Genomic DNA, 26895 nt, shown 5'->3' with positions numbered 1-26895 from the left:
ATCCAAACCTCAGCATCAGCCTCAACGTGACTGAAGAGAGCTGGCATTGTGCTCTTGGGAGTTTGTTTAAAAAACACAGAAAAAAACCCACTGAATGCACAATAGAATAGGAAAGAGGAAGTGGAAGAGAAGGATGAAAGGAGGCTTGGCATAACTGATTTTTCAAAGCACTTGAAAAGGGTAAAATCTACTGCTGTAGATGCAGATGTTGAACTCAGCAGTGCAAAGTGCCAGTGCCCAGAGCAGCACAGAGCTGGGTGAGCTGGGGCTGTGCCTCCCCAGCCGTGCTGTGGGTCACAAAGAACACACAGGGCAGCAGCACACCCTGAGCAGAACCAAAACTCCTGGGAACTCACTAATACACTCAGTAATCTTCTCCTGATTAACTCTGGCAGGCAACAACAAAATCTGAAGACAGAAATGATCCACTTCTGCTGTACAATAAAATGACCTTGGCACAACTCCAAAAGAACTTCTCACTGGTAATCAATCATAAGGTGAGTGATCAATAACCTGGTATTTAACCTCTAATTTATCACTGATGGGATTAAACAATGAAGCCTGGATTTTTTTCTGTTAAAGACATATTTGCAATTGAACAGGATCCCTCATGTGCACAGTCCTTCTTGCTCTTCTGATGACACTGAGCTGTATGCACATTCTGTACCCACTGCTTCTCCTAACCTGAAGGTGCATCTTCCCATTGGCCTCACCATAAAAAGATGGAAAAGTACAAAGGAAAAAACCATTTCCAGTGGGAGGTGTCTCTGCCCATGGCAGGGGGTTCAAATAGATGATCTTTAAGATCCCTTCCAACCCAAACCATTCTGTGGTTCTCTGATCCTGTTCCTTATCCTCATGGGTTTATGGCCCAGGACTGGAGTCCAGCCTGCAGCCACCAGCTGCTTCAGGGATGTTGAGTGAATACTCAGCCCCGCTCTGTTCATCCAGAGCTGCAGATCCAGAACAGAAATCCAGTTTGTCCAGCATTGCTTCTGTAATTATTGCTCCCAGGGCAAGCAGCAAGGAGCCCAGGCTGTCAGGCCCATGAAATAGGGCAGCTCTCCACATCCCTCCCACTGCAGCTCCCCCGGGATGTGCCAGCTCTGCTCTCACCTGGAGCCATGTGCTGTTTGTGAGGGCAGCCTTCAACTCATGGCACCAGAGAGCAGCTGAGAACCAGCCCAAGCTTTGCTAACACAGCTCTGTCTCCCCAGGAACATAATGTCGTACTGAACATGGGCAGTTTTTATTCTCATGACTTTTATTGAGGTTTCTGAGGCCAGTAAGGTGCAATGAAACACTGTTATTCCTGGCACTTTTTCATATTCACTGCAATTTTGTTGACTTTAATTCTCTGACAGTTCCCTCCTGCCTGGTTTAATTGGTTTCATAATTCACCGTCTCCCACAGGTGTAGTTGGTTACCATTACAGTCATCCTGTCAGAAAACAACAACTCCTGTCATGGAGTGGCATTGCCCTGGTTATTATTAGTGCCTGGGGGGTGCTGCAGATCAGCACTAATTTAAATTTATTCCAAAATGCTCAAAAGACACTTGATGGGAGTTGGTAGTGTTGTAATGTCTAAGGATAGAACAGCAATTATTCCCAAGATTAGCCTGGAGTTTGCTGCTTCTCTCCCAGACCTGCAGTGACTGCTCCTGAAAGCTTATCTGCTCTCCTCAGCTACCTCCACTCTGATGGAAGACATTACCTCTTCCAATAAACCTTTCCAAAGACACAGGCAGGGAAAAATCACCAACACTTTTTAAAGTAATAGGCAGAACAGAAACTTTAAAAATTAAAAAAAAATTGTGTTAGTTTGGAATCAAAGCAATTTCTCTACCCCTTCTGCCAAATACCCCCCTATGTTAACAACATTTCTAGAGCTATAAAATGATCTCAGGCCAGATATTATTACAATGACCCCATTTATAAGTAGTGCAAATATTAGGGAAACTAAAGGCAGAGCAGCTGTGTCATGCAAACATACTTAAACTGTTTATGATCGAACCCTATCATAATGCATGTTGATTTTCCAGGAGTTCAACTGGTCAGAATTCATAAATGCCATCATGTCAACTGTGCAAATCAACGTTGACAACACGGAACACGTCATTGTTTATGACCCTGACTACCTGCTCAACCTCAGGTCTGTTCTCCTAAAATACTCCTCCAGGTAGGTGTGTTGAGTGTGGTATTTGCATTTTCTTTCCAGAAAACTTCAAAAGCCTCAAAACATCACCAGCTTATTGTGGTTGTTTTGTTAAACAGAGACCTTCAGAATTACATGGCCTGGCGGTTTGTCATGGATCTTGTCAACAGCCTCAGCCGGGACTACAAGGACACGAGGAATGCTTTCCGTAAGGTGCAGAAATTCACCTCTCCCTAAGTTGTAATGATGGCTTTTGTGAGCCACAGAAGATAGTTTTTTTATGTAGGTGTAGGATATAAATATTTAATGTATTTTGGATTTTGCACACAAAAGCCAGATGTGTTTGCTGAGCCTCTGCTGGAGTGTATCTATAATTTATGGGATTTATGCCTGATAGCTGAGTGGATTTGAAAGCACTGCTCTGGTACCTGGTCTCTTGTTTTTCTGAATCTAAATTAATCCCCATTTTAGTATCAGAACAGTCACATTTATTTGCAAGGCATTACAGTTCTGACTGCCTTGTTAGAAACTCTTCATCATCCAAGGGAATATATTCGAGGCAAACATCATGGCCCCAGTCTTGGTTTCCAGTCCTTCGATCCTGCTGACAGCTTAGTGCTTTTAAGGAAATGCTGAGCAATTTCAGCAACTGGGCATGGAAGTTCTTTGTATTCCCACAGCAGAACTTCTTCCTTTGAAAGAGTTTTCCTAGTGATCCTCCTGTTAGAGTGAGTGCAGCTAAGTGCCCTGGCCGGGTATGGACTGGGTGTGTGCACAGAGGTGGAGGAGCTCCTGTTTAGCCCTGTTTGCCTGCTGTGTGTCTCCTGTTTAGCCCCATTTAGCCCCATTTAGCCCTGTTTAGCCCTGTTTGCCTGCTGTGTGTCTCCTGTTTAGCCCCGTTTAACCCCATTTAGCCCTGTTTAGCCCCGTTTAGCCCTGTTTAGCCCCGTATGCCTGCTGTGTGTCTCCTGTTTAGCCCCGTTTAGCCCTGTTTAGCCCTGTTTACCTGCTGTGTGTCTCCTGTTTAGCCCCGTTTAGCCCTGTTTAGCCCTGTTTAGCCCCGTTTAGCCCCGTTTAGCCCCATTTAGCCCTGTTTAGCCCTGTTTAGCCCTGTTTAGCCCCGTTTAGCCCCATTTAGCCCCATTTAGCCCTGTTTAGCCCCGTTTAGCCCCATTTAGCCCTGTTTAGCCCCGTTTAACCCCATTTAGCCCTGTTTAGCCCCATTTAGCCCTATTTAGCCCCGTATGCCTGCTGTGTGTCTCTTGTTTAGCCCCGTTTAGCCCTGTTTAGCCCCGTTTGCCTGCTGTGTGTCTCCTGTTTAGCCCTGTTTAGCCCCGTTTAGCCCTGTTTAGCCCTGTTTAGCCCCCTTTAGCCCCGTTTAGCCCCGTTTGCCCTGCTGTGTGTCCCACAGGCCCTCTACGGCACCACCTCCGAGAGCGCCGTGTGGCGCCGCTGCGCCAACTACGTCAACGGGAACATGGAGAGCGCCGTGGGCCGGCTCTACGTGGAGGAGGCCTTTGCTGGGGACAGCAAGCACGTGGTAAGGCCTTCAGCCCCTCAGCCCGAGTGTGTCGCCCTGATTCTTTAAGATTTTCTAAGCCTTCTGATGTTGACATTCTTGTAACGAGCTTTCTCACACACTTTCTGTAAATAACTCACTGTTTCGTGTTCTTTTGTGGAAGAAAGAAATTTGATGGACTGTTGGATTGTCCAGTGTCATTGGAGAGGTGGCACTGTCACCCTCCACAATCCACTGTCACTTTTAGAAATCTATAAATGTTAGAGTCAGAAAATAAACTTCCCTTGTTTCACCTTGAGAACAGCGCTCGTGTGGTGTCCTGTAGTGACACGAGTGCACTCCATCAGGGGCATTAAGTATTTAATCATACTCTGTCTAGGCTTTTATCCAGTTTTCACAGGAGATGGTACCTTCATCACCACCATGAGGAATAGGAGCCTCCTCAAGCCAGGTCTCATAAGCTCTTGGAGGTCCATCACTCACCTAAGATAGATCAGCTACCTTTGGAGACATAAAAATAGCAGGATAGCTTCTGTTGCAGTGTTAGAAACAAAAAGGTTTAATAAAAGGCAAAATAACAACCAAAAAAAAAAACCCGAGCCAAGTGCAAGAGATTTTTGCTCCTAGTAAAACACCTCACAAAAGCAATTAGTTTCTTTGTTCTCTTCTTTTTCTAGTAAATTGCCCAAGCAAGACTTTTTAGCTTCTATCCAATTAGCTATCCTTAAGTTTGAAGTCCCTTAAGCCTATAAAGTAGCTTTTTCACCTAATCAAGGAAAGAAATGTCTAAGCTCTTTCCTTTTTAAAAAGACAAAGAATAGTTTTGTCCCTCCATCAACAAAAAGCACATCCCTATAGCCATGCTCTTCCTGACACAGCTTTGGTTGCACTTTCTATTACAGCTTAATCAAGGTGGGCTTGATTTTCAATGTCAATACCGGTTATTACAAAGGTTTAAAAATGCAGGTTTTTACCAAGTACAGTGTGAAATGTGAGGCTTGCAGGTGCACAGCTGGAGGCAAGAAGCCCTGCCTGCTCTCTGAGCCAGGTGCATGGGCAGCTGTGCAGGAGCCCATCCTCACATCCCAGGAGCTGCCCCCGCTGGCACCAGCAGCCGCTGATTCTCTGAGAGTGACACAGTTCACATCCTGCCACCACTGGGCACAATTGGTTATTTCTGTTCGCCTCCAACCACACAGAAAATTCCTGAAAATGGACCTGAAGTGAAGCCTTAGTTGACTGTGATCACCACTGGAATCTTGGTGTGAAACCACCCGTTTTTGGGCTTGGCACAAACACAACGATTCCCTCAGATGCACAACATCCAGTGGGGCAATGTCTATCAGGTTATGGTAAACCCTGCATGACTGAACTGCATTGCCCACCCTCTTACTCTGTGGGTTTGTAACATTCTGGTGTTTTTTCCAGGTTGAAGAAATGATTGCAGATATACGTGATGTTTTTATAAAAACCTTAGATGAACTTCCCTGGATGGATGCAGAGACCAAAAAGAGAGCAGAACAAAAAGTAAGTTCTGTCTGAAATATTGGTAATGTGTAGTTCTATAAAAATCAGTATTTAAATTGTTTGTCCTGACAAAAAATAAGCAGTAACTTCTATATTATAATACCAACAAATTTATAGTTATGCTTATATAGGCACAGCAGTTTAGGACTCCAAGGGAAGGGGCCAAGGGAAGGGGCCTCTGGAGACAGGCACACAAAATAGGAAGAATCTGCCTACAAGAGTGAGACCTTTCAGGCAAATCGGTGATTAAGGAGCTAGATAATGAATATCTACAGGAAAAGAATACTGAAAATGAGAAGGAATGATTTCTGGTGATTTGACCAGCTATTAGGAGGAACAGGATAAAACCCATAAACTTGTGCTTTCAGTGAATAAAAAATTTAAACAAAATCTATATATAATTAACATCCTGTGGTTTCTGCAGTGGCTTCCATATTGCCTTTCTTATATAATTTATTATTTAAAAACATGGCTGGATTTGCTATGGATATCAAATTCCCTTGTCCCTAGGCAATAGCAATTAAAGAGAGGATTGGTTATCCCGATGAGATCGTGACAGATGACAACAAGCTCAACAGTGAGTACCTGGAGGTAAGTTTGCACAACAGGCAGGGGAATTAGAAAAGGGCTTTCAGAGAAGAAAAGGGTCATTTGCTTTCCTTGCCCCACTGGCCTGTGCGTGCCCAGCTGCAGGGGGAAGGGGGGAGTGTGACCAGCCAGCCTGGGATGTGACACGAGATGGGACACGCGGATGTGCCTGGCCCTGGTGGCATTCCAAGGACCACATTCTGCTGGGTTATGTGAGGGCAAGCTCGGAGCCAGTGGAGCTCAGGGCAGCATTGCCCTGGCACAGAGTGGCCAGCACTGGGGCAGTGCCTGCACAGGCACGGAGCTGGCTCCGTGCTTTGTCTGAGCTGGAGCTGCTCCTTACCAAAGTGGCAGCTGCTGGTCTGCAGCAGGCAGCTCCAGGGGTTGAGGGCAGCACCAGCAAGGGCTGAACTGCACTCAAAATATGTCCAGAAAGAGAGAATGAAGAGCTCTGGAAAAAGTACCCAGCTGCTAACATAGATCCAGCTACAATATCAACTCTGTGATGTAGCAGAGCTCTGCAAACCGAGGTCTAATGGTAGATAAAAAAATGTTCTTAGAAATGTGTTGCTTCATACTTAAGACTAGATTTTCCTGATCCGTGTGTCTTTTATCCCAAATCAGTAACACCACCACTAACTCCTCTTCTCCCTTTCTTTTTAGTTGAACTACAAGGAAGAAGAATACTTTGAAAACATTATTCAAAATTTAGTATTTACCCAGAAGAAAAGGTTGAAAAAGCTTAGAGAAAAGGTGGACAAAGAGGAGTAAGTATTTAATAATACTCTGTCTAGTCTTTTGTCCAGTTTTCACAGGAGAAGGTACCTTCCAACTTCAAATATTCTGTGATTCTGTTATACAGTTTCTAGGCTTATTCTAGCAATCATTAACATTGCCATTAACAATTGAAATACTAACGTTTATTCTTCTGGTGTTACCAGGTGGATAAGTGGAGCTGCTGTTGTCAATGCTTTTTACTCAGCAAGTAGGAATCAGATAGGTAAGGTTTACCTATTTATTGTTGCCCAGATTATCTATTTTTTTATATTTATTTATTATATAAATATATTAATTTTTTTTATATTTTTTATATATGTATGTATGTACTTTTAAAATGAGGGACTGAAACGATCTTGTTATAACAGATTTGAGTATAAAGATTCCTCATGTCAGGCTACCCATCCATGGCTACCCATCCAAAACCATCCATGGGAATAAAAAGCCCTGTCCATTCTGGCTAAGGATTAGAACCACATGGAGGCCCCGAGGTTTCTCATCTTGTGAGCCATCCCAGCCCCCTCACAGTGCTGCAAGGCTTGCAAGTCATGAAACATTTCACAACATTAATTATGCATCTCAATATTTCTGTCACGTCCATTCTGCAAATAGTGTTTAAATTTTAGTCATCCAAATGTCACAGACTGCAGTGTCCTTTCCAGGCCATCACTGAGGTACAGTGATCCACCCGTAATTCCTGAAAACAAGTCTAAGAAAATGGAAAATCCTTGTCCTGCAGGGCTCTGCGCAGAAATGAAACAAGATAATTTCTTGATGTGAGCATTTAGCTCTTGACTGAACAGTTAACACAAAAACTTCCAGAAGGCTTTGTTTGAAATAGCTTTGTTCAGTAATTTGTAGGAAAGGAATCATGATGTGGAAGACTGAAACTGGTGACTGGCAGTTAATGTGAGTCATAAATTCTTACCTCATCCTTCAACTATGGCATGCACAGGATAATTAAAGCAGTCTGATCTTTAGAGTGATGTCTGAATTAGAACTAGACTTTAAAAACCCTCTAAAGAGCAGTTCTGTGCATGGTGTGTAGGGAACCTGGGCCTCTGTGGCTCCATCTGGGCGTGGTGTGACCTGCTCTGCTCCATCAGCAGTTCACACCACGAGGAACCCACTGAGCTCCCAAAGAGCAGCTGAGCTGAGCTGCGCCAGGCAGCCCTGGTGTGTTCCTCAGGAGCACCTGGCTGAGGCTGCACAGCCCCGGCCCTGTCCTGGGGCAGAGCTTCCACAGACAGCAGCTCCAGAGGTGGCTCCTCATGCTGCTGACACCCTCTGTGCTTCCTGATAGCAGATAGAGCAGTGGGACAGCCATTCCACTGCAAACTAGCACTGGGATTGTGCTAGAGGAGCCAGAGGTGGCTCCTCTCACTGCTGACACCATCACTGTGCTCCCTGATAGCAGATTGAAATGGGACAGTCATTCCACACCAAACTAGCACTGGGATTGTGCTAGAGGAGCTAGAGGTGGCTCCTCTCACTGCTGACACCATCACTGTGCCCCCTGATAGCAGATAGAGCAGTGGGACAGTCATTCCACACCAAACTAGCACTGCACTGGGGCTGCTGTGACAGCAGCTTGGACACACAGCACAACTGGCTGATTTCGAACCTCTTTGTTATTTTCTGGTTTTCCCATGGCTCTTTCTTGTCCTGAAAGAAAGCCCTAGAACTGAACTGGATTTATACTGAAATGCAAGAAGCATCAATCTTCTTTCTTCTGCTGTGTGAGAATTGTCACCCAGTTCTGTCTGTTTAAGTTGTGTAGAGCTACATCCACCTCCTTCCCAGGGAGAATTAAAACTTCATATTGCAGAGGCAGCAGGGAGACAGGAAAAGGCCTTCAAGATACTAAGTGGAACCGAATATTTTATAGTATTTTATTACTCTTAATTTATAAAAAGATCAGAATTGCAACATGGTTTCTTTTTAAATGAATTATTTTGTAGAAGAAGTCTAGAAAAATGAGCAGAGAAGTGGGTAAATGGAACTGCTTTGTTCCAGTTCTTTTATTGACAGCTTGGCCTATTTTTATTGATTCCAGTGGGAGTTACTTGTATTTTCAAGGGAAGAATAAATTCCTGTCTCTGAGATTGATTTGTGATGGAATGATCAAATAATCTATTCTTCTGGGGGGACACCCTCCCACTTCTCACAATGTTGTGAGGTTTGTTTAATGATGAGACTGAAGTCTGTGAATGCTAAGTGATGTAAATTGGAACAAACTGCTTTTTCCTGCAGAGCAAAAGCGTAACAAAGCAAAAGCTGGTCGTGGTTTTGGAAGTGTCTGAAGAGGGGGGGTGGTCCTGCTGCTCTGTTTCTCCTGTCCTACAGCATTCCCACGTGTCAGGCACTTGTTGCTGCTGGGAGATCCCAGGGAACAGGGTGGTTGGGGTTGAAGCCCATAACCGTGGCCTGGCCCCACTGTACCTGCAGGGTGATGGGGCAGGGCCTTGACTGTGCTGTGCCTTCCTTTTCCGTGTTAACTGTGCTCCCTTTTCCATGTTAACTGTGCTCCCTTTTCCATGTTAACTGTGCTCCCTTTTCCATGTTAACTGTGCTCCCTTTTCCGTGTTAACTGTGCTCCCTTTTCCGTGTTAACTGTGCTCCCTTTCCAGTGTTAACTGTGCTCCCTTTCCAGTGTTAACTGTGCTTCCTTTCCAGTGTTAACTGTGCTCCCTTTCCAGTGTTAACTGTGCTCCCTTCTCCGTATTAACTGTGCTCCCTTTCCAGTGTTAACTGTGCTTCCTTTTCCGTGTTAACTGTGCTCCCTTTTCCATGTTAACTGTGCTCCCTTTCCAGTGTTAACTGCGCTCTCTTTCCAGTGTTAACTGTGCTCCTTTTCCATGTTAACTGTGCTCCCTTTCCAGTGTTAACTGTGCTCCCTTTTCCGTGTTAACTGTGCTCCCTTTTCCGTGTTAACTGTGCTTCCTTTTCCGTGTTAACTGTGCTCCCTTTTCCATGTTAACTGTGCTCCCTTTTCCGTGTTAACTGTGCTCCCTTTTCCGTATTAACTGTGCTCTCTTTTCCGTGTTAACTGTGCTCCCTTTTCAGTGTTAACTGTGCTCCCTTTTCCGTGTTAACTGTGCTCCCTTTTCCATGTTAACTGTGCTTCCTTTCCAGTGTTCCCTGCGGGCATTTTGCAGCCCCCTTTCTTCAGTGCCTCCCAGCCCAGGTCCCTGAACTACGGCGGCATCGGGATGGTGATCGGGCACGAGATCACGCACGGCTTCGACGACAACGGTGAGGCCCGGGCTGCCCTGGCCAAGCTCCCAGAGCTCAGGGTGCCTGCCATGCTCCAGGGCTCAGTCCTTCCAGGAGCACCTAACAGGGAGCAGAATCCCCACGTGTAGCATGGAGCCTGCGTTTCTGAGGCATTACAGCATTGCTCTCCCAAGAGCACAGCCCAAAGCCTTGCTCGCTCCCCTCCCCGCTGCACCAAACCCTCTTTTCTTGTACAAATAATTCTGTTTAACTCACTGTTACAGGCAGGAATTTTAATGAGAACGGAGACCTCGTGGACTGGTGGAGTGAAGAATCAGCTCGGAATTTCAAGGAGCTGTCCCAGTGCATGGTGTACCAGTATGGGAACTTCTCGTGGGACCTGGCAGGTGGACAGAACGTAGGTCCTGTCTGGGGAGGCAGCACTGCTCACAGAGCTGCGTGGAGGGCACAGGCAGTTATTCCTCTCAGTTCCACTGGCTGCCTTCCTACAGCCTGACAGTATATTCCATCACACAGGACAGGGCGAAGATAAAACTCCCAGCCCTGGGGTTGTCCCAAAACATGGGCTGAAGTGTGGGAACTCAGAGACAGGCCAGTAAAAATAGAGAAGAAAATTTCAGCGTGTTTTGCTGCCCTTTTATTCACACATTAAATTCAATCAAATGATGATTCTAGATTTTGCAGCTTTTACTATCGTTAATCAATATGATGGACTAAATCTTAAAATAAGGATTTTTTAAAAATAGAATTAGAGGTTTCCCATTATCAAAGCTTCATCATCTTTGGTGCTATTTGACTGACTTAGGAATACCTGCTAAATAGAGATCTTCTACTTCTCTGGCTACCATGAAGCTACTGAACTTGCCTACTATACAGAAAAATACCTTCTAGCAGGTTTGCTGATGTCTGTTAACAGACAATTTCAGCAGTTTGGAGTTTGAATTTTAACTTGTTCTACAGACTACAGATTCTGTCCACTTCCTCTAACTGGAACTGTGGTAAGAAACTGAGGGTTAAAGACAAGGAGAAAAGAGGAAGAATAAATGAGCAATGACTAAGTAGCAGAAAATCTGGGTAAGAGATACAGAGCTGAGAAAGTTGCCTGGAGGGGAAGAGGATTAGAAAAACAATAGTATCTCAAAACATGGATTTTGAGACAAGGGACATAAAGACTTTTCAGAGATTTTAACATAATCTACTGCTAAACCTTCAGATTTTAAGGTAATTCTTGCCTTCAGAAACTGGGAAATACACAAAGTTTGGTGTTACAGGTCCTGGATGAGCTTTTTTTTTTGAAACCAATCCTTTCTATTTTACAGCTGAGTGGAATCAACACACTAGGAGAAAACATTGCTGATAATGGGGGTGTGAGACAAGCATACAAGGTAAGAAATATTAATTTCTCTATTTTAGCTGAAACTATCAGAGATTAAGAAAGTCAGTTTCAGAGCCTTGGAAGAAGAAACACAATTTCTGTGTTAGGGACAGGACCAGACCTACTGTGCCATCAAGGCCTGCATTAAAGCTACAGGCCAGCTGTGGTACTTCTCTCACCCTGTTAATCATGTCAGGCTACAGATTACCTGTTCCTAGGAAATTCCTTCTCAATTTTTCTTTCCTTTGTGAATAAGGAATGTGAGGAATGGAAACATTCACTGGCTGACACTTGGACCATGACCTAAAGAAAGTGCTGATACCAGCAGCTGCCTGCCTCTGGCTCTCTTTTTCACCAGGCTTTTCCTGCCAGGAAGGAGGGGCAGGATGACTTTCTTCTGACCCATAGACAAAAACACTCTGCTTTTCATCTTGCTCAGGTGACTTGGGCCCTCTGTCCTGGTACCCCAAGATGCCAGAGACTCCCTGCACGAAGCCTTCCAGAGGAGCTGGATGCTTTCTGGCTCTGCTTTCCTTCTCTTCCCCAAGCAGCTGCTGGACTCCCTAGGTGGCCACCATTGAGACTGGCAGTCAGAGAGACTCAGGTTCTTTTAGTGAGCACGGTCTGCAAGAGAGCAGCCAGCCAGCTTCTCTGCCAGCTTTCCTTGTTATTCACAGATCTGATGGCTGCAAGCCTCAGCACCCTCATCCTCCTTCTCCTTCCCTGAACACCTTCTGTGGCAGAACACCCAAACTTGACAGCTGAGTGCTGTCACTGCCCAACAAAGAGCCTCTGGATGCACGGGCCAGCGCACGCTTCTCCAGCTCTCGCTGCAAATGGACATGTTTGAGGGCAAGCACAATTATTAATGAGAGTTTAAGGAATGGTTTGGAAGCCTAAAAGAGGCATCAGGCTTATTAGATTAGTCTGATCTTTGGTTACTGGAATATTTGTGCAAAGTACAAAGCCTTGAAAGGGGATACGCTTTCTGAAAGGAATGGGAGTAGCCAGAAAAATTAGGTCAGAAGTATTAAAAATTATTATGACATCATATAAACAGTAAAAAAAGGTCCAGAAGGAATCTTGAGAGGTCAGTATCCCACCCCCCTCTCCATGCAGGTGGAATCAACCCCTTCTGCATCCTTCAGTCTCCCAGAGGAGCATTCCTGCTGCCTCCTCCTGGCACTCCCAGTGCCTCCAACAGGGCAAACACTACAATCTGCTCCTTTCTCTCCTGTGACCTTTCACATATTTGAAGACTTACATGCTTCAAGGCCCAGACTTCTCTCCTTTAGACTAAACAAACCCAATTCTTTCAATCTTTCCTCATAGGTCATGTTTGCTGGACCTTTGCTCATTCTTGCTGCTTTCTTCTGGACTCTCTCCAGTTGGTCCACATCTTTCCTGAAGGGCAGTGCCCAAAAGTGGACAGAGCACTCCAGCTGAGCCCTGGCCAGCGCCGAGTGGAGTAGAAGGATTACTTCATGTATTTCATATAAGCCACTCCTGTTTACACATCCCAGTACAACACTGGCCTCTTTTGCAGTGCCGTGGCACTGTTGGCTCTCGTTCAGCCGTTATCCATGGAAACTTCCAGAGCCTTTTCCATGGACCTGCTATCTGCTCATCCCTCAGCTGTGCTTGGGCAGTTGATTGGCTTTACTCGTGCGTTGCTTTGGCACTGACTGCAGGCAGAACATTTCTGCAGCATCTTTCATCAGGGATGAGACACTAACAACACATCCACATTTGACACGTCTCCATTAGAAACATGAAAGCAGCTGCTCTTACTGTGCCAAGGTTTTAAACCTTTCTGCAATTCACTTTAAAAAAAACCAAACCCCAAAAACGAGTGGGAAAAATCTCATTTTCATAGTGCAGCATTAGATAATTGATAGCACAGTACTGAGAAATGGCCCTGTTGTCTTCTGCTTCAAGGTGGCACATGTGGGATGGATGGCCAAGGGAGGCAATGATTAATTATGTCAAAGAATCCATGTTCCTCCTTGCCATCATTTGATTTTGACTGGGAAAATGCTGGAAGTGGTAACATTTCTACTCACTCCATTCTACAGGCTTATGAAAACTTTGAGAGAAAACACGGAAAAGAAAAACTCCTTCCTGGTCTCGACATGAACCACAAACAGCTGTTTTTTCTGAACTTTGCACAGGTATCCTTTACTTCTTGCCTGAGGGCTTTGAAAACCACTTGACATTGCAGTTTAACAGCAAGTCAGAACAGGCTGACTCCCGTGGGCTAAACAAGAGCTGGCAGAGCTGCAGAGCTGAGCAGTGTTCACTGCAAAGCAGTGAAAATAAAGTCTTGTTAGCTGATTTTTATCTTCCCCAAAGAAATGAATTCAGCCTCTGGTAAGCCTGGTAGGAAGTGCCTTGTGCCCAAGTGCCTTTGTCTGAGGACAGAGACATACTTTTTTAACAAAATACACCCTTTTTTCTCTGTGTTCTGATGTGGAATTCATTCTCATGAACATCAGGTATTTCGCAGTTAAATAACAGCAGGTCTCTTCCTGTACAATCTCAGGCTAACGATGCTTTTCTCTGTTTCCTGTGCAGGTGTGGTGTGGCACGTACAGACCAGAATATGCAGTGAACTCCATCAAGACAGACGTGCACAGCCCAGGCAGATTCAGGTCAGCAGAGCCAACACCTGAGGTGTGACACCTCTGCAGCATGGGATCTTAGTGGGGGAACTGAGGAGACCCTGCCCAGGGCTGGGCTGCCCTTCCCAGGGAGCTTTAGCATGCACACAGCACAGGCAGAGCACACTGGAGGAGGGCTGGGCTCTCTCTGTCCCTTCCAGCACTGCCCAGACAGGCACAGCCCTTCCCAGGCAGCTCCACAGGCAAAGGAAGGATGTGGGATCATTGTCCCATCCTTGAGAAGATCCAGCTTAATCCTGTCCACGCTATGGAGCAGCTTTGAACAGGCTCCCCCCCAGGACACGCAGCATCACCTGGCTGCCACTGTGTGACTGTTACTGCAGAGTCCCAGGGACTGTGTCTGGGATCCAGGGCTCATCCACAAATCCCAGCTCCCACAATAGCTCCTGGTAGGGTTCTTGTACACCAGCAGCACTGATGAACTTTCATCCTCCCTGGAGTCACGGGTAGAGTCAGTGGGAAATCACTGCCCTCCCTCCTCACAAACCCTTTGCTGTGGCACAACAGGGATGTGCATTCTGTGCCTGGTGTGCCCAGCCAGCCTTCCCAAGATCAGCTGGGCTCAGCTCAGTGGAGCCATGCAGGAAACGTGGCTGCTCAGGCCAGACTAGGATCTTTTCTTTTCCTCTGAAGTCAGAGCAGCCCATTCATCAGCAGCACCAATGTGCTCTGATAAACCTGCCTGGTCCCGTGCCAGCTATCAGTGGCAGTGCAGCCATCACAGCATCTGCTGGGAGGCTGAGCCACCTCCAGGCTCCACGTCCACCACAGCCAAGCTCTGTGCTGATACAATCCACTGCATTAATTCCAGTATCTTTCTTCCAAGGGCTTTCCAGCAAGCCCTGTTTACCCCCCACGCTGGGATATTCAGTGAAAGCAGCGACTGTTCCTCGCTGTTCCTGGTGCTTCCCCGTGGGCGGGTTGTGCTATCTGAGATCTCTCCCAGAGGCACTTTGTGCACCAGCTCCTGCAGCCGTTCCTGTCTGCTCTCAGTGCTAATGAGGCTCCAGAGGCCCCTCAGAACCTCAGCACATCTGATCTGGCCGAGGTACAAGGCCTTTGAAGCCGGCTGGTTCAGCATGCCAGTGCAACAAGCTGTGTTTGTGTGTACCCTGGACACGTTACATCGTGCTGTGCTCTCTGCACCTCGGTAGGACAGGCATAAACTGGACATGCAGGGATACAAGTGTTCATGAGAAACCTGACAACATCCTCAGAGTGGGCAGTCAGTTACAGCATGAGGCCCCCTAAGAGCTCTAAAATAGAAAACATTTCATGAGACATACCCACAAAATTAACACCTAGTAAGATACTACACAAGCGTCACGGAGGCTCCCCAGGTGCCTCTTTTGATTATTATCTGGGGAGTGCAATGAGCCTTTTCAGTACCTGCTACACTGGCTGGGGGCTGCTTCTCCCTGCAAGTGGAACAGGCAGCTCCTCGTAGTAATTGTTAATTGCAGTGCATCCCATTTTAGCAGTCCTTGTTCATTGGGGCACTGAAGCACAGCTAGATCACCAAAATGCATGAGGTTTCTGATAACCCTTTTTCTGTGCCATCTCCTCCTGTTCCACTGCTGGCTCCCAAGACCAGGGAGTCACTTTTGGCCTTCTAGAACAGCTGAAGTATTGCAGGTGTCACTGCTGAACTTCACCTCAGCTTCTGTGGGCACACCCTGGTTCTGAGGATGAACACAAATCTCAGAATAATCATGAATTACTCAAAGAAACAGTTCTTTAAAGAACTTCTGGGCCACAATCAATGTCCATCAGTGTCTGTATTTGACCTGTTTCCCTGCATAGGTATGTGCTGCTGTGTTCCCAGTCCTGAAGGAACAAGCGACTCTTGGCACACGTGTTCACAATTACACATGTAAATTCAGCCTTAGCTGGAATGGCCTCATACTCACTCCCCATGTTGAGTTGAAAGCCATTGTTTGTATGAGATTTTTTGCCAGAAAACTCATTCACTGGAAAATCTGTGTAGAACGCCCAGAGGAGCAGCATGATCTCAGTTAAAACCTGCTTGGTGTAAAAATGTAAATGAACATTCAGAGATGAGTTACCACCACAGCCCTTGACCTCAGGGTCTTGTTTTCCCTTCACCAAGACACTTGTCAGCAAAATGGAGCTGAAAAAGCCCTCAGTGAAAACTACTGACAATGAGAAAGCTGTTCTGGGGGAAAGAACTGGCTCATGAGAGCCAGCCATGAGGAGGGGACAGGCCCTGTATTTCTGGGGTTGCAATAGGGGCAAGACAAACTGAAGGAGAAAACACAGCCAGCCCTTGAGGTGAGATGAAGCAAGTCAGAGCCCAACAGCAGGGCGTTCCCCACACTACACTGAGGTGACACAACAAAAACAAGTTACAAAATACGGGTCATGTTGTTTGTTTCAAACCCAGGCGTGTTGATTTGTTTTTAAAGGGTCCTGGGGTCACTGCAGAACTCCCCAGAGTTTTCAGAAGCCTTTTCATGCACCACGAGAGACAACATGGACCCTGCCAAGAAGTGCCGTGTCTGGTGACGGACTGCAAACCTCACATCTCAAGGAGCTTTCCAGGAAAAGAGACCTTTCCAGCTGATTTTGAGAGGGGGAGGAGGGAAGAAAGCTGAGTGCAATGTGCTGGAGACATGTCTGTAATCCTTGGTAAACGTGCAAACCCCAAATCATGGCCGTGGCAGCAGGGAAGGCACCGTGGCTGCCCGGCTGCTTCCCCCCAGAGCCCGCAGGACCTGACCCACCTGGCAGTGCACACCTGCAGCTGTAAGCCTGCCCACAGCCAGTGGGAGGGAGTCCTTTGGAAATGGCAAAGTATGGCCCATGATCTCCCCGGGTGGGTGAATGCAGATTTCTGACCAGGGCAGATGGAAGTGCTCAGTAACACACATTTTAGCCACCATAACACGACAGAGAGACAGCAGTTCATATCCCAGTGTCAGACTCTGTACCCTCTGCTGTTGCAGAAAATCTCTTCTACCAAATGTTTTCATTTGTACTTGAAACCATTTATACAAGAGGAGTCCAAAGACCTGCTGTACTTAAGTAACTTCTCACTAATTACTCCAGCGTGTATTACCTGAAGTCTCTATTTACAACAACAGTTAATTTACAGCTTTCCAGCCCAAATGAAATCATAGGTAATTTATTAATTTCTGTACCTATAATCTGTAAGATTGTGATCAAAGACCCTTTCACCATTTTCTAAGCTTTATCTTGCTTTCTCTAAAGTCGCTCTTTTTTAAAGTTTCTAGTAATGTATAAATCATAGTTTTTATATTTAAATCTTGAGCTACACTTTTGACTTGAAGTATTGTAACATATTTTATCAATGGCTGCATAGAACTGGGAAATTGGACTAAAGCATGGTATCGGGCAATAAGATAAAGCCTACAAAACTGAGTTCTCCAATGGAGGGCACAAACATGGGAGTTTTCAGGCTGACTGTCAGTGCTTAGGCTCTGATCCTGCACATCACTTGTACGTGTTCTGATCAGTGTCAGTCCTCACATCAGCAAAGCTGCACAGCTGGTTGCAAGAGTCTGAAGGAGCTTTAAGTAAGAGGGTAAAAGGCTTTAAATCTGCAATGATATGTATTACACATCCTCATGCAGATTGCAAAGGAACTTACTGCTTTGTTTATCAAAGCAAAGACATTTGCAAACCAAGTACCAGATACCTCAGATGACTGCTACAATAGGTCTATTTAAAAACCTACGTCCTTTTAGCTGAGTTTGTCATCTGATCAAAACATTTTGATAATAAACTGAAATTATGAGCCAAATGCAGTGAGTGTTCTTCATAGGAATTATGAAAACAGAAATTCTCTGCAAATAGATGCCCGTGCTTGCCCCCGAGCCCCACAGTCAGAAAACACAGACCACGACAACAAATCCCTCTCACAGCCCCCAGGCCCGGCTTTGCACCGGAGCGAGCCTGTTACAGAGAGGAGAAGCCCAGAGCGCCTCTGTTTTCACACAGAAACCATCATTTCACACAGGACCCAACGCTCCGCACAGCTTTGCGCAGAACAAGGACCACGAAAAGCCTCCGGCGCTCGGAGGGAGCTGGAGACGGAGAGCGGAGCCAGGCGGGCCCTGCACAGGTGAGGGAGCGACCTCACCTGCCCTGAGCCCGCGGGCCCGGGCGGCTCTGAGGGCCCCACCCGCCACTGACCCCGCCCGGGGCTCCTACCTGAGCCGGGATTCCTGCCTGAGCCGGGATTCCTGCCTGAGCCGGGGCTCTTTCCTCAGCCGGGGCTCCTGCCTGAGCCATGCCCGCCGCGGGCCGTGCCGTGCGGGGCTCCAGGTGCCCGCAGGTGCGGGGCTCGGGGCTCACACCGGAGCGGCTTCGAGGGTCCCGGGGCTCGGGGCTCACACCGGAGCGGCTTCGAGGGTCCCGGGGCTCGGGGCTCACAGCAGAGCGGGGCCGGGGGTCCCGGGGCTCGGGGCTCACACCGGAGCGGCTTCGAGGGTCTCGGGGCTCGGGGCTCACAGCAGAGCGGGGCCGGGGGTCCCGGGGCTCACACCGGAGCGAGGCCGGGGGTTCCGGGGCTCGGGGCTCACACCGGATCGGGGCCGGGGGTCCCGGGGCTCACAGCGCAGCGGCTCCGAGGGGCTCCTGAGGGCGGGGGCAGGTGAGGCGGCGCCCCCCGCGGAGCGCACCTGGCGCCCCCGCCCCACCCGCACCGGGACCCGCCGCGCGCTGTTCCCTTTGCGCTTCCACCCAGAGCAAGGCAGGGCCCTGAGCCCCGCGGGGAGGTTTGGGCCATGGCGGGGTACGCGGGCACAGGGGAGCCCAGGCGTGTGAGGCGCTGCGGGGCAGCAGCCGGGAGCGGGTGAACACCTTCCCTGGGCGGGGGTCAGCCGCTGGGGCAGGAGGGACACAGCAGGCGGGCAAAGAGCCCTGGAGCCGCTGTGCTTGGCGTGGGGCTGGGAATGTCCCACCTGAATTCTGGTTCAGAGGCAGGTGTTACCCCTGTCCCACATCAGCTCTGCTTCACAGGCAGGTGTTACCCCTGTCCCTGTCCCACCCAAACTCTGCTTCACAGGCAGGTGTTATCCCCAGGGCTCTGCTCTGCACCAGTCATGCTCTGTGTACACCAACACCTTTAAATGGGATTATGAGCACTGAAGAATATAAACATGAGCCTGGAGGTTTCCAGGATGCCACATCCCAGGGCATTGCGGGGGGACAGACACTCCTCCTTACTTCATTTACTCCAAGAGCTGTTCAGGGGAAACAGAGAAGCCAGGAAGAGGTTGTGGGGCAAGCTTGGCATCCTTCTGTAACAATACTGTGGTGGCCTGGCACTGTGAGTTATCACCTCACTTCAATAGTGTAGCACCAGCACTTTGAAATAAATCTGAATGTGCATAGCTTTTTTCCCCTCAATCACCAGCACTTCTCTGAGAGAAAAGAACCTGGCTCTCAAACACTCGTTTTATTTTTCAGGAACTAAAAACCCCAAACCTTTTGCTTCCCCTTTTACCCCCGCATGTAAGGAGAGCTTCACGCTGTACAGCTGCACCACGAGCAGACGCCCGAGTGGGCTGTGTGAAGGTGGTTACAAAAGGTCACTGCAGAGTGCTCAGTGATCTTCCAGCAGCGTGGGGGATGCATATTTTCTTGGAATAATCCTCTCTTTATTACCCCATAAAACTGGCAGGAACTCCTGCTTTGTATACAGCAAGTCAGCTCGATGATATTGACGCCAGCCTAGAAAGTTATTTTGGTTTGCTCTGCCAAATCAGATCTCAAAAATCAGGTAAAGCTAAACCAGATTGCAGTGTTTACATTTTATCTCTGTAACATTTTAATTGGAAACATTTGATTTCCAGCGCTGTGGGATACCCAAAGAGCAGTTTGGTCCAGCGGGCCCTCTCAGAACTGTTTCCCTCTGTGCCTGGTAAATGAAGTGAGTTGTGAAAACACAGAGGTGGTCACTGTGGAGCCACAGCTGGATCGGTCTGGGTAGGCTCAGATACCCAGGAATGGAAGGTGAGACCCTGGGGTGTGTGCCAGGGTGGGCTCAGATACCCAGGAATGGAAGGTGAGACCCTGGGGTGTGTGCCAGGGTGGGCTCAGATACCCAGGAATGGAAGGTGAGACCCTGGGGTGTGTGCCAGGGTGGGCTCAGATACCCAGGAATGGAAGGTGAGACCCTGGGGCGTGTGCCCAGGGTGGGCTCAGATACCCAGGAATGGAAGGTGAGGCCCTGGGGTGTGTGCCAGGGTGGGCTCAGATACCCAGGAATGGAAGGTGAGACCCTGGGGTGTGTGCCCAGGGTGGGCTCAGATACCCAGGAATGGAAGGTGAGGCCCTGGGGTGTGTGCCCAGGGTGGGCTCCGGACGCTCCCACCTGCAGGGACCCCGAGGTGCTGCTCAGGTGTCACAGGGCACAGCAGCCCTGCAGCCATGGCAATCTCCAGCGTTTATCCCCTCTCTCAGGACAGCTGATGAGACTGGACCCCCTCTGCCCTCAGCTCCTTCCCAGGGGCAGAAACCCGGTGCCAAGGCAATTCCCAAATGGAATGTCACACTTCAGCGCTGCTGCCGACCGCTGGAGTGGCCCAGGAATGTTCGTGGCTGCACCACGGCCAAATCTATTTGTGTTTCCATTCCCAAAGCTCAGCAGACAGTGCCCACAGATGGAGACAGGATGTCTGACTGATGTGCCTTCCTCACATTCTCAAAATTACACAAATTATGTGAGCAGGAGTGAAAAATTTAGTTTCTTTCTCTATTTAACCCCATCAGGGGTTGTTAAGAGTTTTTTCACATTCCCTTAAACATGCATCTTGCTGGGATCTTCCAGACATGCCTCTCACAATCAATTCTCTGCTTTAACTGGGGATTGAATTATTAATGATTTCATCTTCTCAGAACTGCAGTTCTTCAGTAGAAAACTCTTCATGCTCAAAAGCCCAGAGCTGTCAGTGAAAATGCAGTGATCTGATGCTCAGTTGTGATTGAAATGGCGAAGTCACTGCAAGTTCACATGGTTCATTATTGACTGGGGGAGTATAATTATCTCCAATTCTAATTAAGAAGGCAAACCCCCAGCACAGGGCACTGAGGCCCTGGTGAGCCCGAGGTTCAGACACACTCAGCTGCACAACCCTCCCAGCCCCGACTGAGCCTGGGGTTTTCTTTTCCGAGGACATGCAATGTTCCTGTTTCATAACAATAGAGTCCAAGAGATTTTCCCCATAATAAAGCTAAAAATACTTGCCCAGGCCCCATGAGAAATTAACCCTTGCCTGTTCCTGCCAAGCTTGAAGCTCCTTAGCTGGTAGCAGCTGTTTTAAAAGTTTGCTGTTCAGCAAGCAGGTGGGATCTGACCTACCACGGGATTGCAAAAACCACTCCCTAAATTGCAAATAATCTGAGAACAGGGAAATTGGTTTGGTGATTCTTCTTAATGGATAAAAAGTGTGCACAACATTTACATGGCTGATATTAAAAATAACTCATTTTATATGTATTTTAGTCATTAGAAATCTAAACTGAAGTTCTGTGTTCTTCTCATCAACTTCACTGTAGGTTCTTCTCACCTGTAAGACAGAGAAAATAGCATTTAAAAGGGTGGCAGTGCCATGTAGGGCAGGGGAGGCTGTGTGTGACACTGCTGTCCCTGCAGGGCTCTGTGTGACACTGCTGTCCCTGCAGGGTGTGTGTGTGTGTGTGTGACACTGCTGTCACTGCAGGGTGTGTGTGACACTGCTGTCCCTGCAGGGTGTGTGTGTGTGACACTGCTGTCCCTGCAGGGTGTGTGTGTGTGACACTGCTGTCACTGCAGGGTGTGTGTGACACTGCTGTCCCTGCAGGCTGTGTGTGACACTGCTGTCCCTGCAGGGCTCTGTGTGACACTGCTGTCACTGCAGGGTGTGTGTGACACTGCTGTCCCTGCAGGGCTCTGTGTGACACTGCAGGGCTGTGTGTGGCACCGTCACTCCCCGCAGGGCTCTGTGTGACACTGCTGTCCCTGCAGGGTGTGTGTGTGTGACACTGCTGTCCTGCAGGATGTGTGTGACACTGCTGTCACTGCAGGTTGTGTGTGACACTGCAGGGCTCTGTGTGACACTGCAGGGCTCTGTGTGGCACTGTCACTCACCGCAGGGCTCTGTGTGGCACTGCCATCCCTCCGAGGTCAGGAGAAGACAATGTACACCATGAGGGCACAGCCCAGGATCCAGCCCAGCGCCAGCAGCACGGGGACGAGGAGGCGGGACAGCGGGGCCTGGGCTGGGTGGGACACGGGACAGAGGATATGGGACACAGAACAGGACACAGGACACAGAGCACAGGACACGGGACACAGGACATGGGACAGGACACAGGACACGGGACACAGGACAAAGAGCACAGGGTCAGTGACGCTGGCAGGGACTCGCTGAGCAGGTCCCACCACTGCCAGGACAGGAGATGGCACCTCCAGGTGCAGAGCCATGGCTCAGCAGGCCCAGGCCAGGCTCAGAGCAGCCCAGGACAGAGCCAGGGTCGGTGTGGAGCACACAGGAAGCAGGACTGTGTGACACTGCCATCACTGCACTGCCTTCACATCTCCATACAGCAGCAGAACTTCATGGACCCTGCTGTGGGTGTCCTGCAAGCAGCACACCCTTGCCAGAAAGCAGAATAACAACCTTTGAGACCCTATTGCTGACCAGCACATTACACCTCTTACAGCAGTTAATGCAATTACAGGTTGTTTCTGAAGGGATTCATAAATTGTGTAAAACTATCCACAACACCTAGCACAGTTCAGACCAAGCAGGCAGACTCAGGGATTGCCCCATTGCTCTTCTGAAGCTCTGCACAGCACACCTGTCTCACCAAGACACTGCACAGGGTGTCTGCCAGAGGGACAGACCTGCATGTGCTGCCATGAAACCATTAAACACATAAACACATTAAAAATCTGCCCCAAACCGGGGGTCCTTCAGCCCCAGGGGAGCCCTCACTGTTTCATTGAGAGACCTTTCCTGCCCTGCCACCAGGTGAAGCTGCTGGAATCCCTTTCCTGCCCTTTCTCTGAAGGTCTAATCACAAAGGCAGGGCTGGGTCCTGCTGGGGCAGGATTGATATTATATATATGGAGGGGTTTGCCAGAGCTCTGCTGATTGGGGGCTTTGTTAGGGGAGCTCCAGTTCAAACCAGTATCAGGGTAATTTCTGGGGTTATCAATGAAAACTTAGTAAATAGTGTTCAGTGTCCCTTTGTACCTTAGCAGAAACTCACTCTCCCTAGACACCAGAGTCAGTGGTGCAAAAAAACAGGAGAAAAATCTTTAAAAGCTTTAAACATAGCTATGAAGGCGTATTAAGAAGTTCCCTTCACAAGTGTCACCTGAGTAACTGTGCACACAGCACAGCTACAGTTGTAAATTTAAGTGAAATAAATAAAAATTTACAATAGATATAAAATGCATTTGTATAAAGTGCCTTTTCTCCTTGGAGAAGTGAAGTGTGCTTACAATGGAAAGGTCATTATTGAAATTTCATTTTGCTCTGCCATTTGAGCTTTGTGGGGTTAAAATCTAAATTATTCTGCATTCATTTGCACTACACTTGGAGCTCAGCTCCACACAGTATAACAAAAATGCTGTCAAACATAATTCATTTTACACACTGTCCTATTGTGTCAGCTAACCTGGAATGACAACTACAAAACATAAAGAAAACAAAACTGGTAGGATTCAAAAATACAGGAGGAACCCAAGCTGTTAATAGAATCAGCTTTTAAAGAGATTACACTTTCTAACTGAAAAGTAAAATGTATCTAGTGTATCAGAGAAGAACCCAGGTAGCTGAGTGTACTCACACTGCATTGCCCAGATCCGTTAATGTCAGTATATAATTATATATATATATATATATATATATATACATCCACATGTAATTGTGCCTCTTACCTGGTTCTGCCATTCCCCTCTGCTAGTTTAATGGCAGGTCAAGGTTTGCCTCTGCAGCTGCTCTGAGAGCCCTGGCATGCTTTAAATAGAGCAATATTTGGAATGTGCTGCAGCTGCCTGGCTCACTGGTGCCAGGGGTTGGCTATAAGCATTCAATTGTCTAAAAAGGCAGGAGCTCAGGGCTTCAAGGTTACCTCTGCCTGTTCCTGCCACTGCACCTCTGTTTGAGAGCACTCTGACTGCAGAGGGCTCCGTTTCCTGAACAGGGAGAGGGACAGGGCTGAAAACTGCTCTATGGTCCCTTTATGGGCATGAAGCCCCCATGTAAATGCAGCTAACACTCAGGAGCACCCTGCACCTGCAGCAGGACAGGGACCTGCTGTGTCCTGAGTGCCCCACGCTTCTCTCACCCCTCTGCTATGGAAAACCCAGCCAAGCCCTGCTCAGGGCTCCTGGGCAGGAATCCCTGTGGTTATCAGCTCCCAGCTCAGGGTTCCTGTGCAGGAATCCCTGGGGTTCCCAGCTCAGGGTTCCTGGGCAGGAATCCCTGTGATTATCAGTTCCCAGCTCAGGGCTCCTGTGCAGGAATCCCTGTGGTTCCCAGCTCAGGGTTCCTGTGCAGGAATCCCTGTGGTTCCCAGCTCTCTCTACTTGCAGAAGGTCAGTCCCAGGGCAGGGCTGCTTTGCAGGGCTCCCTGCTCAGGGCAGGGATCAGGGGGGCAGGAATGTGTCCTGCATCACCCCTGCAGCACAGCTGGGAGGGACAGCCCTTCCCAGCACCCCTCAGGAAGGGAATTGCACTACTGCCTCTCCAAAATGGGAATTGCACCACTGCCTCTCCAAAATGGGAATTGCACTCCTGCTTCTCCAAAATGGGAATTGCACTACTGCCTCTCCAAAATGGGAATTGCACTACTGCTTCTCCAAAATGGGAATTGCACCACTGCCTCTCCAAAATGGGAATTGCACTCCTGCTTCTCCAAAATGGGAATTGCACTACTGCCTCTCCAAAATGGGAATTGCACTATTGCTTCTCCAAAATGGGAATTGCACCACTGCTTCTCCAAAATGGGAATTGCACTATTGCTTCTCCAAAATGGGAATTGCACTCCTGCTTCTCCAAAATGGGAATTGCACCACTGCCTCTCCAAAATGGGAGCAACCTCACAATAAACTCAGGGCTATGTGTAACACTTACCATGCCATGCACTGTCCAGCCTATCACAACATTCTGAGACACTAGAACAAACCATGAGCTTCACTTTCTTTGTCTGGCTTTGCCATAAAGTAAATCCTTTTGGGATAAGATCCAATTTGTTGTGAAAAGAAATATGACTCTGTGTAAAATATTTATTGGAGAAAAAGAAATCTCTGATACAATAACTTTGTTGGCTGCACAGCTGTTCCTGTAAGAATCCGATCTGGCTTGGTTCTGCTAACTATATCCATCCATCTGATCTCATGGAAATAATTTCCAGCAGGAATCATGTATTCCTGACAAGACAGTCTGACCTTCAGGGGCTGGGATCCTTCCAGGCCCAGCTGCCACAAGCAAGGGCAGCAAGTCATTGTGCTCACACCAGTTTGGGTGCTGCTCACACCAGTTTGGGTATTGCTCACAGCAGTCTGGGTGCTGCTCACACCAGTCTGGGTATTGCTCACCCCAGGTTTGGGTGCTGCTCACACCAGTTTGGGTATTGCTCACACCAGGTTTGGGTGCTGCTCACCCCAGTTTGGGTATTGCTCACACCAGTTTGGGTATTGCTCACACCAGTCTGGGTGCTGTTCACCCCAGTTTGGGTATTGCTCACACCAGTCTGGGTGCTGCTCACCCCAGGTTTGGGTGCTCTCCCCATGAGTGCTGCCCTGCACGTCCACAGCTGGACTCAAAGGAGATCAAAGCTGGAACTGCAGCAAAGACAGTAACAATATAGACATTATTTAAACAACACATCTTCTGTTGGGAACTGAGGAATGAACTGCAGACATCAATTCCACAATAGACCTCAGTCCAACAGCCCAAAAACAAAATAGCAGAGGGACAGTTTCAAAATATAAGAACAAGGAGAGGACACAAGGCTTAAGAAAACACCCAGAATGATCTGTGGTAAAATGCAGCCACTGCTCTGCAGCTGAAGAACAATCCCCAAGAACAATCCCCTCATTTCTATTTGTGTGAGCAATTACGTGCCCTTGGTTGATGTTTGTCCCCCTCTGTCTGGGACACTGAGACACCCAATCTGCACAGTCACACGTGGATGGGCAGCTGGGCTCAGAAATGAGATTCCTCTTTAGTCTCCAGCTCACTGAGGTGCTCAGACAGATTGGGCTCAGGGCAGCCTTTGGGGCAGCCTCCAGGGCTTCACTGCCATGAACTGCTCCCAGCTGGGAATCCCTTCAGATGCTGTAAATGTCTGCAGTGCTTCAAGGGAGTTAGGGCCAGCATTAGGAGGAGGAGCAGGGTAAGGCAGCAAGGCTTTCTGTGAGAGAAGTGATTTCAAGGGGAGAAATCCTTTTAGTGCCTGGTGTTTGGGCAGGAACTGTCAGAACCTCACTGACCTCCCCCACTTTGCAAAGCAAATTGGCCATTTTTAGTGTTAAAATACCCAATACGTTCAGAGCACATCCCAGTCTTCATCACTGTATCAGTAGCCAGAGATCAAATACTGGAATGTCACATTTCTGTCTTTGTTGCTGTACTTGTAACCTCTGGGAATCTGAACCCACGTCCAAGAGGCTGGCAAAGAAATGTTTTGTTTTACAAATTCTATATGATCCCGATAAATAACTGCAGCCTACACAGCTTTAGAGGGGATTAGAAGGACAGACCAACTCATCTTCACAAAGGGAATGCTCCAAGCAATAAAATCTTTATAGCTTTGTAATACTGGTATTAATTTTTAAATCATATTTCTTTTAATTGATCTTTTTTCCTTTAAGAGAAAACCCTGATTTATTAGTGAATCAAAAGCCAAGTTTATATGCCTTGAATTATTTTATGACTTTCCCATACTCTCTTGTGACCTGCAGACTAACATATGAGAATATCAGATTATTGCATTCACAAAATAGGTTTATGTGTGGAGAATTTGTCGAATGACATGCATTTTATTAGTCAC

The 26895-nt window shown here is 47.9% G+C and overlaps 2 protein-coding genes across 2 annotated transcripts in view; one reads left to right on the top strand and one right to left on the bottom strand.

Moving 5' to 3' along the window:
* MME (membrane metalloendopeptidase) overlaps window positions 1–17633 on the top strand; it is a 34085-nt gene extending 16452 nt beyond the window's left edge. The window contains exons 10-23 of the mRNA XM_071438227.1: window positions 396–497; window positions 2044–2180; window positions 2276–2369; window positions 3568–3696; window positions 5104–5202; window positions 5713–5793; window positions 6454–6557; window positions 6732–6790; window positions 9703–9822; window positions 10068–10201; window positions 11124–11189; window positions 13255–13350; window positions 13754–13830; window positions 16287–17633. Of these exons, the coding sequence (XP_071294328.1) occupies window positions 396–497; window positions 2044–2180; window positions 2276–2369; window positions 3568–3696; window positions 5104–5202; window positions 5713–5793; window positions 6454–6557; window positions 6732–6790; window positions 9703–9822; window positions 10068–10201; window positions 11124–11189; window positions 13255–13350; window positions 13754–13830; window positions 16287–16386 (1398 nt within the window). The 3' untranslated portion in view covers window positions 16387–17633. The remainder of the gene's footprint in view (window positions 1–395; window positions 498–2043; window positions 2181–2275; window positions 2370–3567; window positions 3697–5103; window positions 5203–5712; window positions 5794–6453; window positions 6558–6731; window positions 6791–9702; window positions 9823–10067; window positions 10202–11123; window positions 11190–13254; window positions 13351–13753; window positions 13831–16286) is intronic.
* A 4358-nt stretch (window positions 17634–21991) lies between these two features.
* STRIT1 (small transmembrane regulator of ion transport 1) lies at window positions 21992–22417 on the bottom strand. The gene has a single exon (XM_071438256.1). The coding sequence runs from the start codon at window positions 22310–22312 to the stop codon at window positions 22013–22015; it is 300 nt and encodes a 99-aa protein (XP_071294357.1). The 5' UTR covers window positions 22313–22417; the 3' UTR covers window positions 21992–22012.
* Window positions 22418–26895: the final 4478 nt, after the last annotated feature.

The sequence above is a fragment of the Agelaius tricolor genome, unplaced genomic scaffold (genome assembly GCF_023055355.1).
Source record: "Agelaius tricolor isolate 1412-34295 unplaced genomic scaffold, bAgeTri1.0.p SCAF_12, whole genome shotgun sequence".
In the NCBI taxonomy this organism is placed as follows: domain Eukaryota; kingdom Metazoa; phylum Chordata; class Aves; order Passeriformes; family Icteridae; genus Agelaius; species Agelaius tricolor.
The sequence above is the reverse complement of the archived record's forward strand: the minus strand, read 5'-3'. Positions and strand labels throughout refer to the sequence as shown.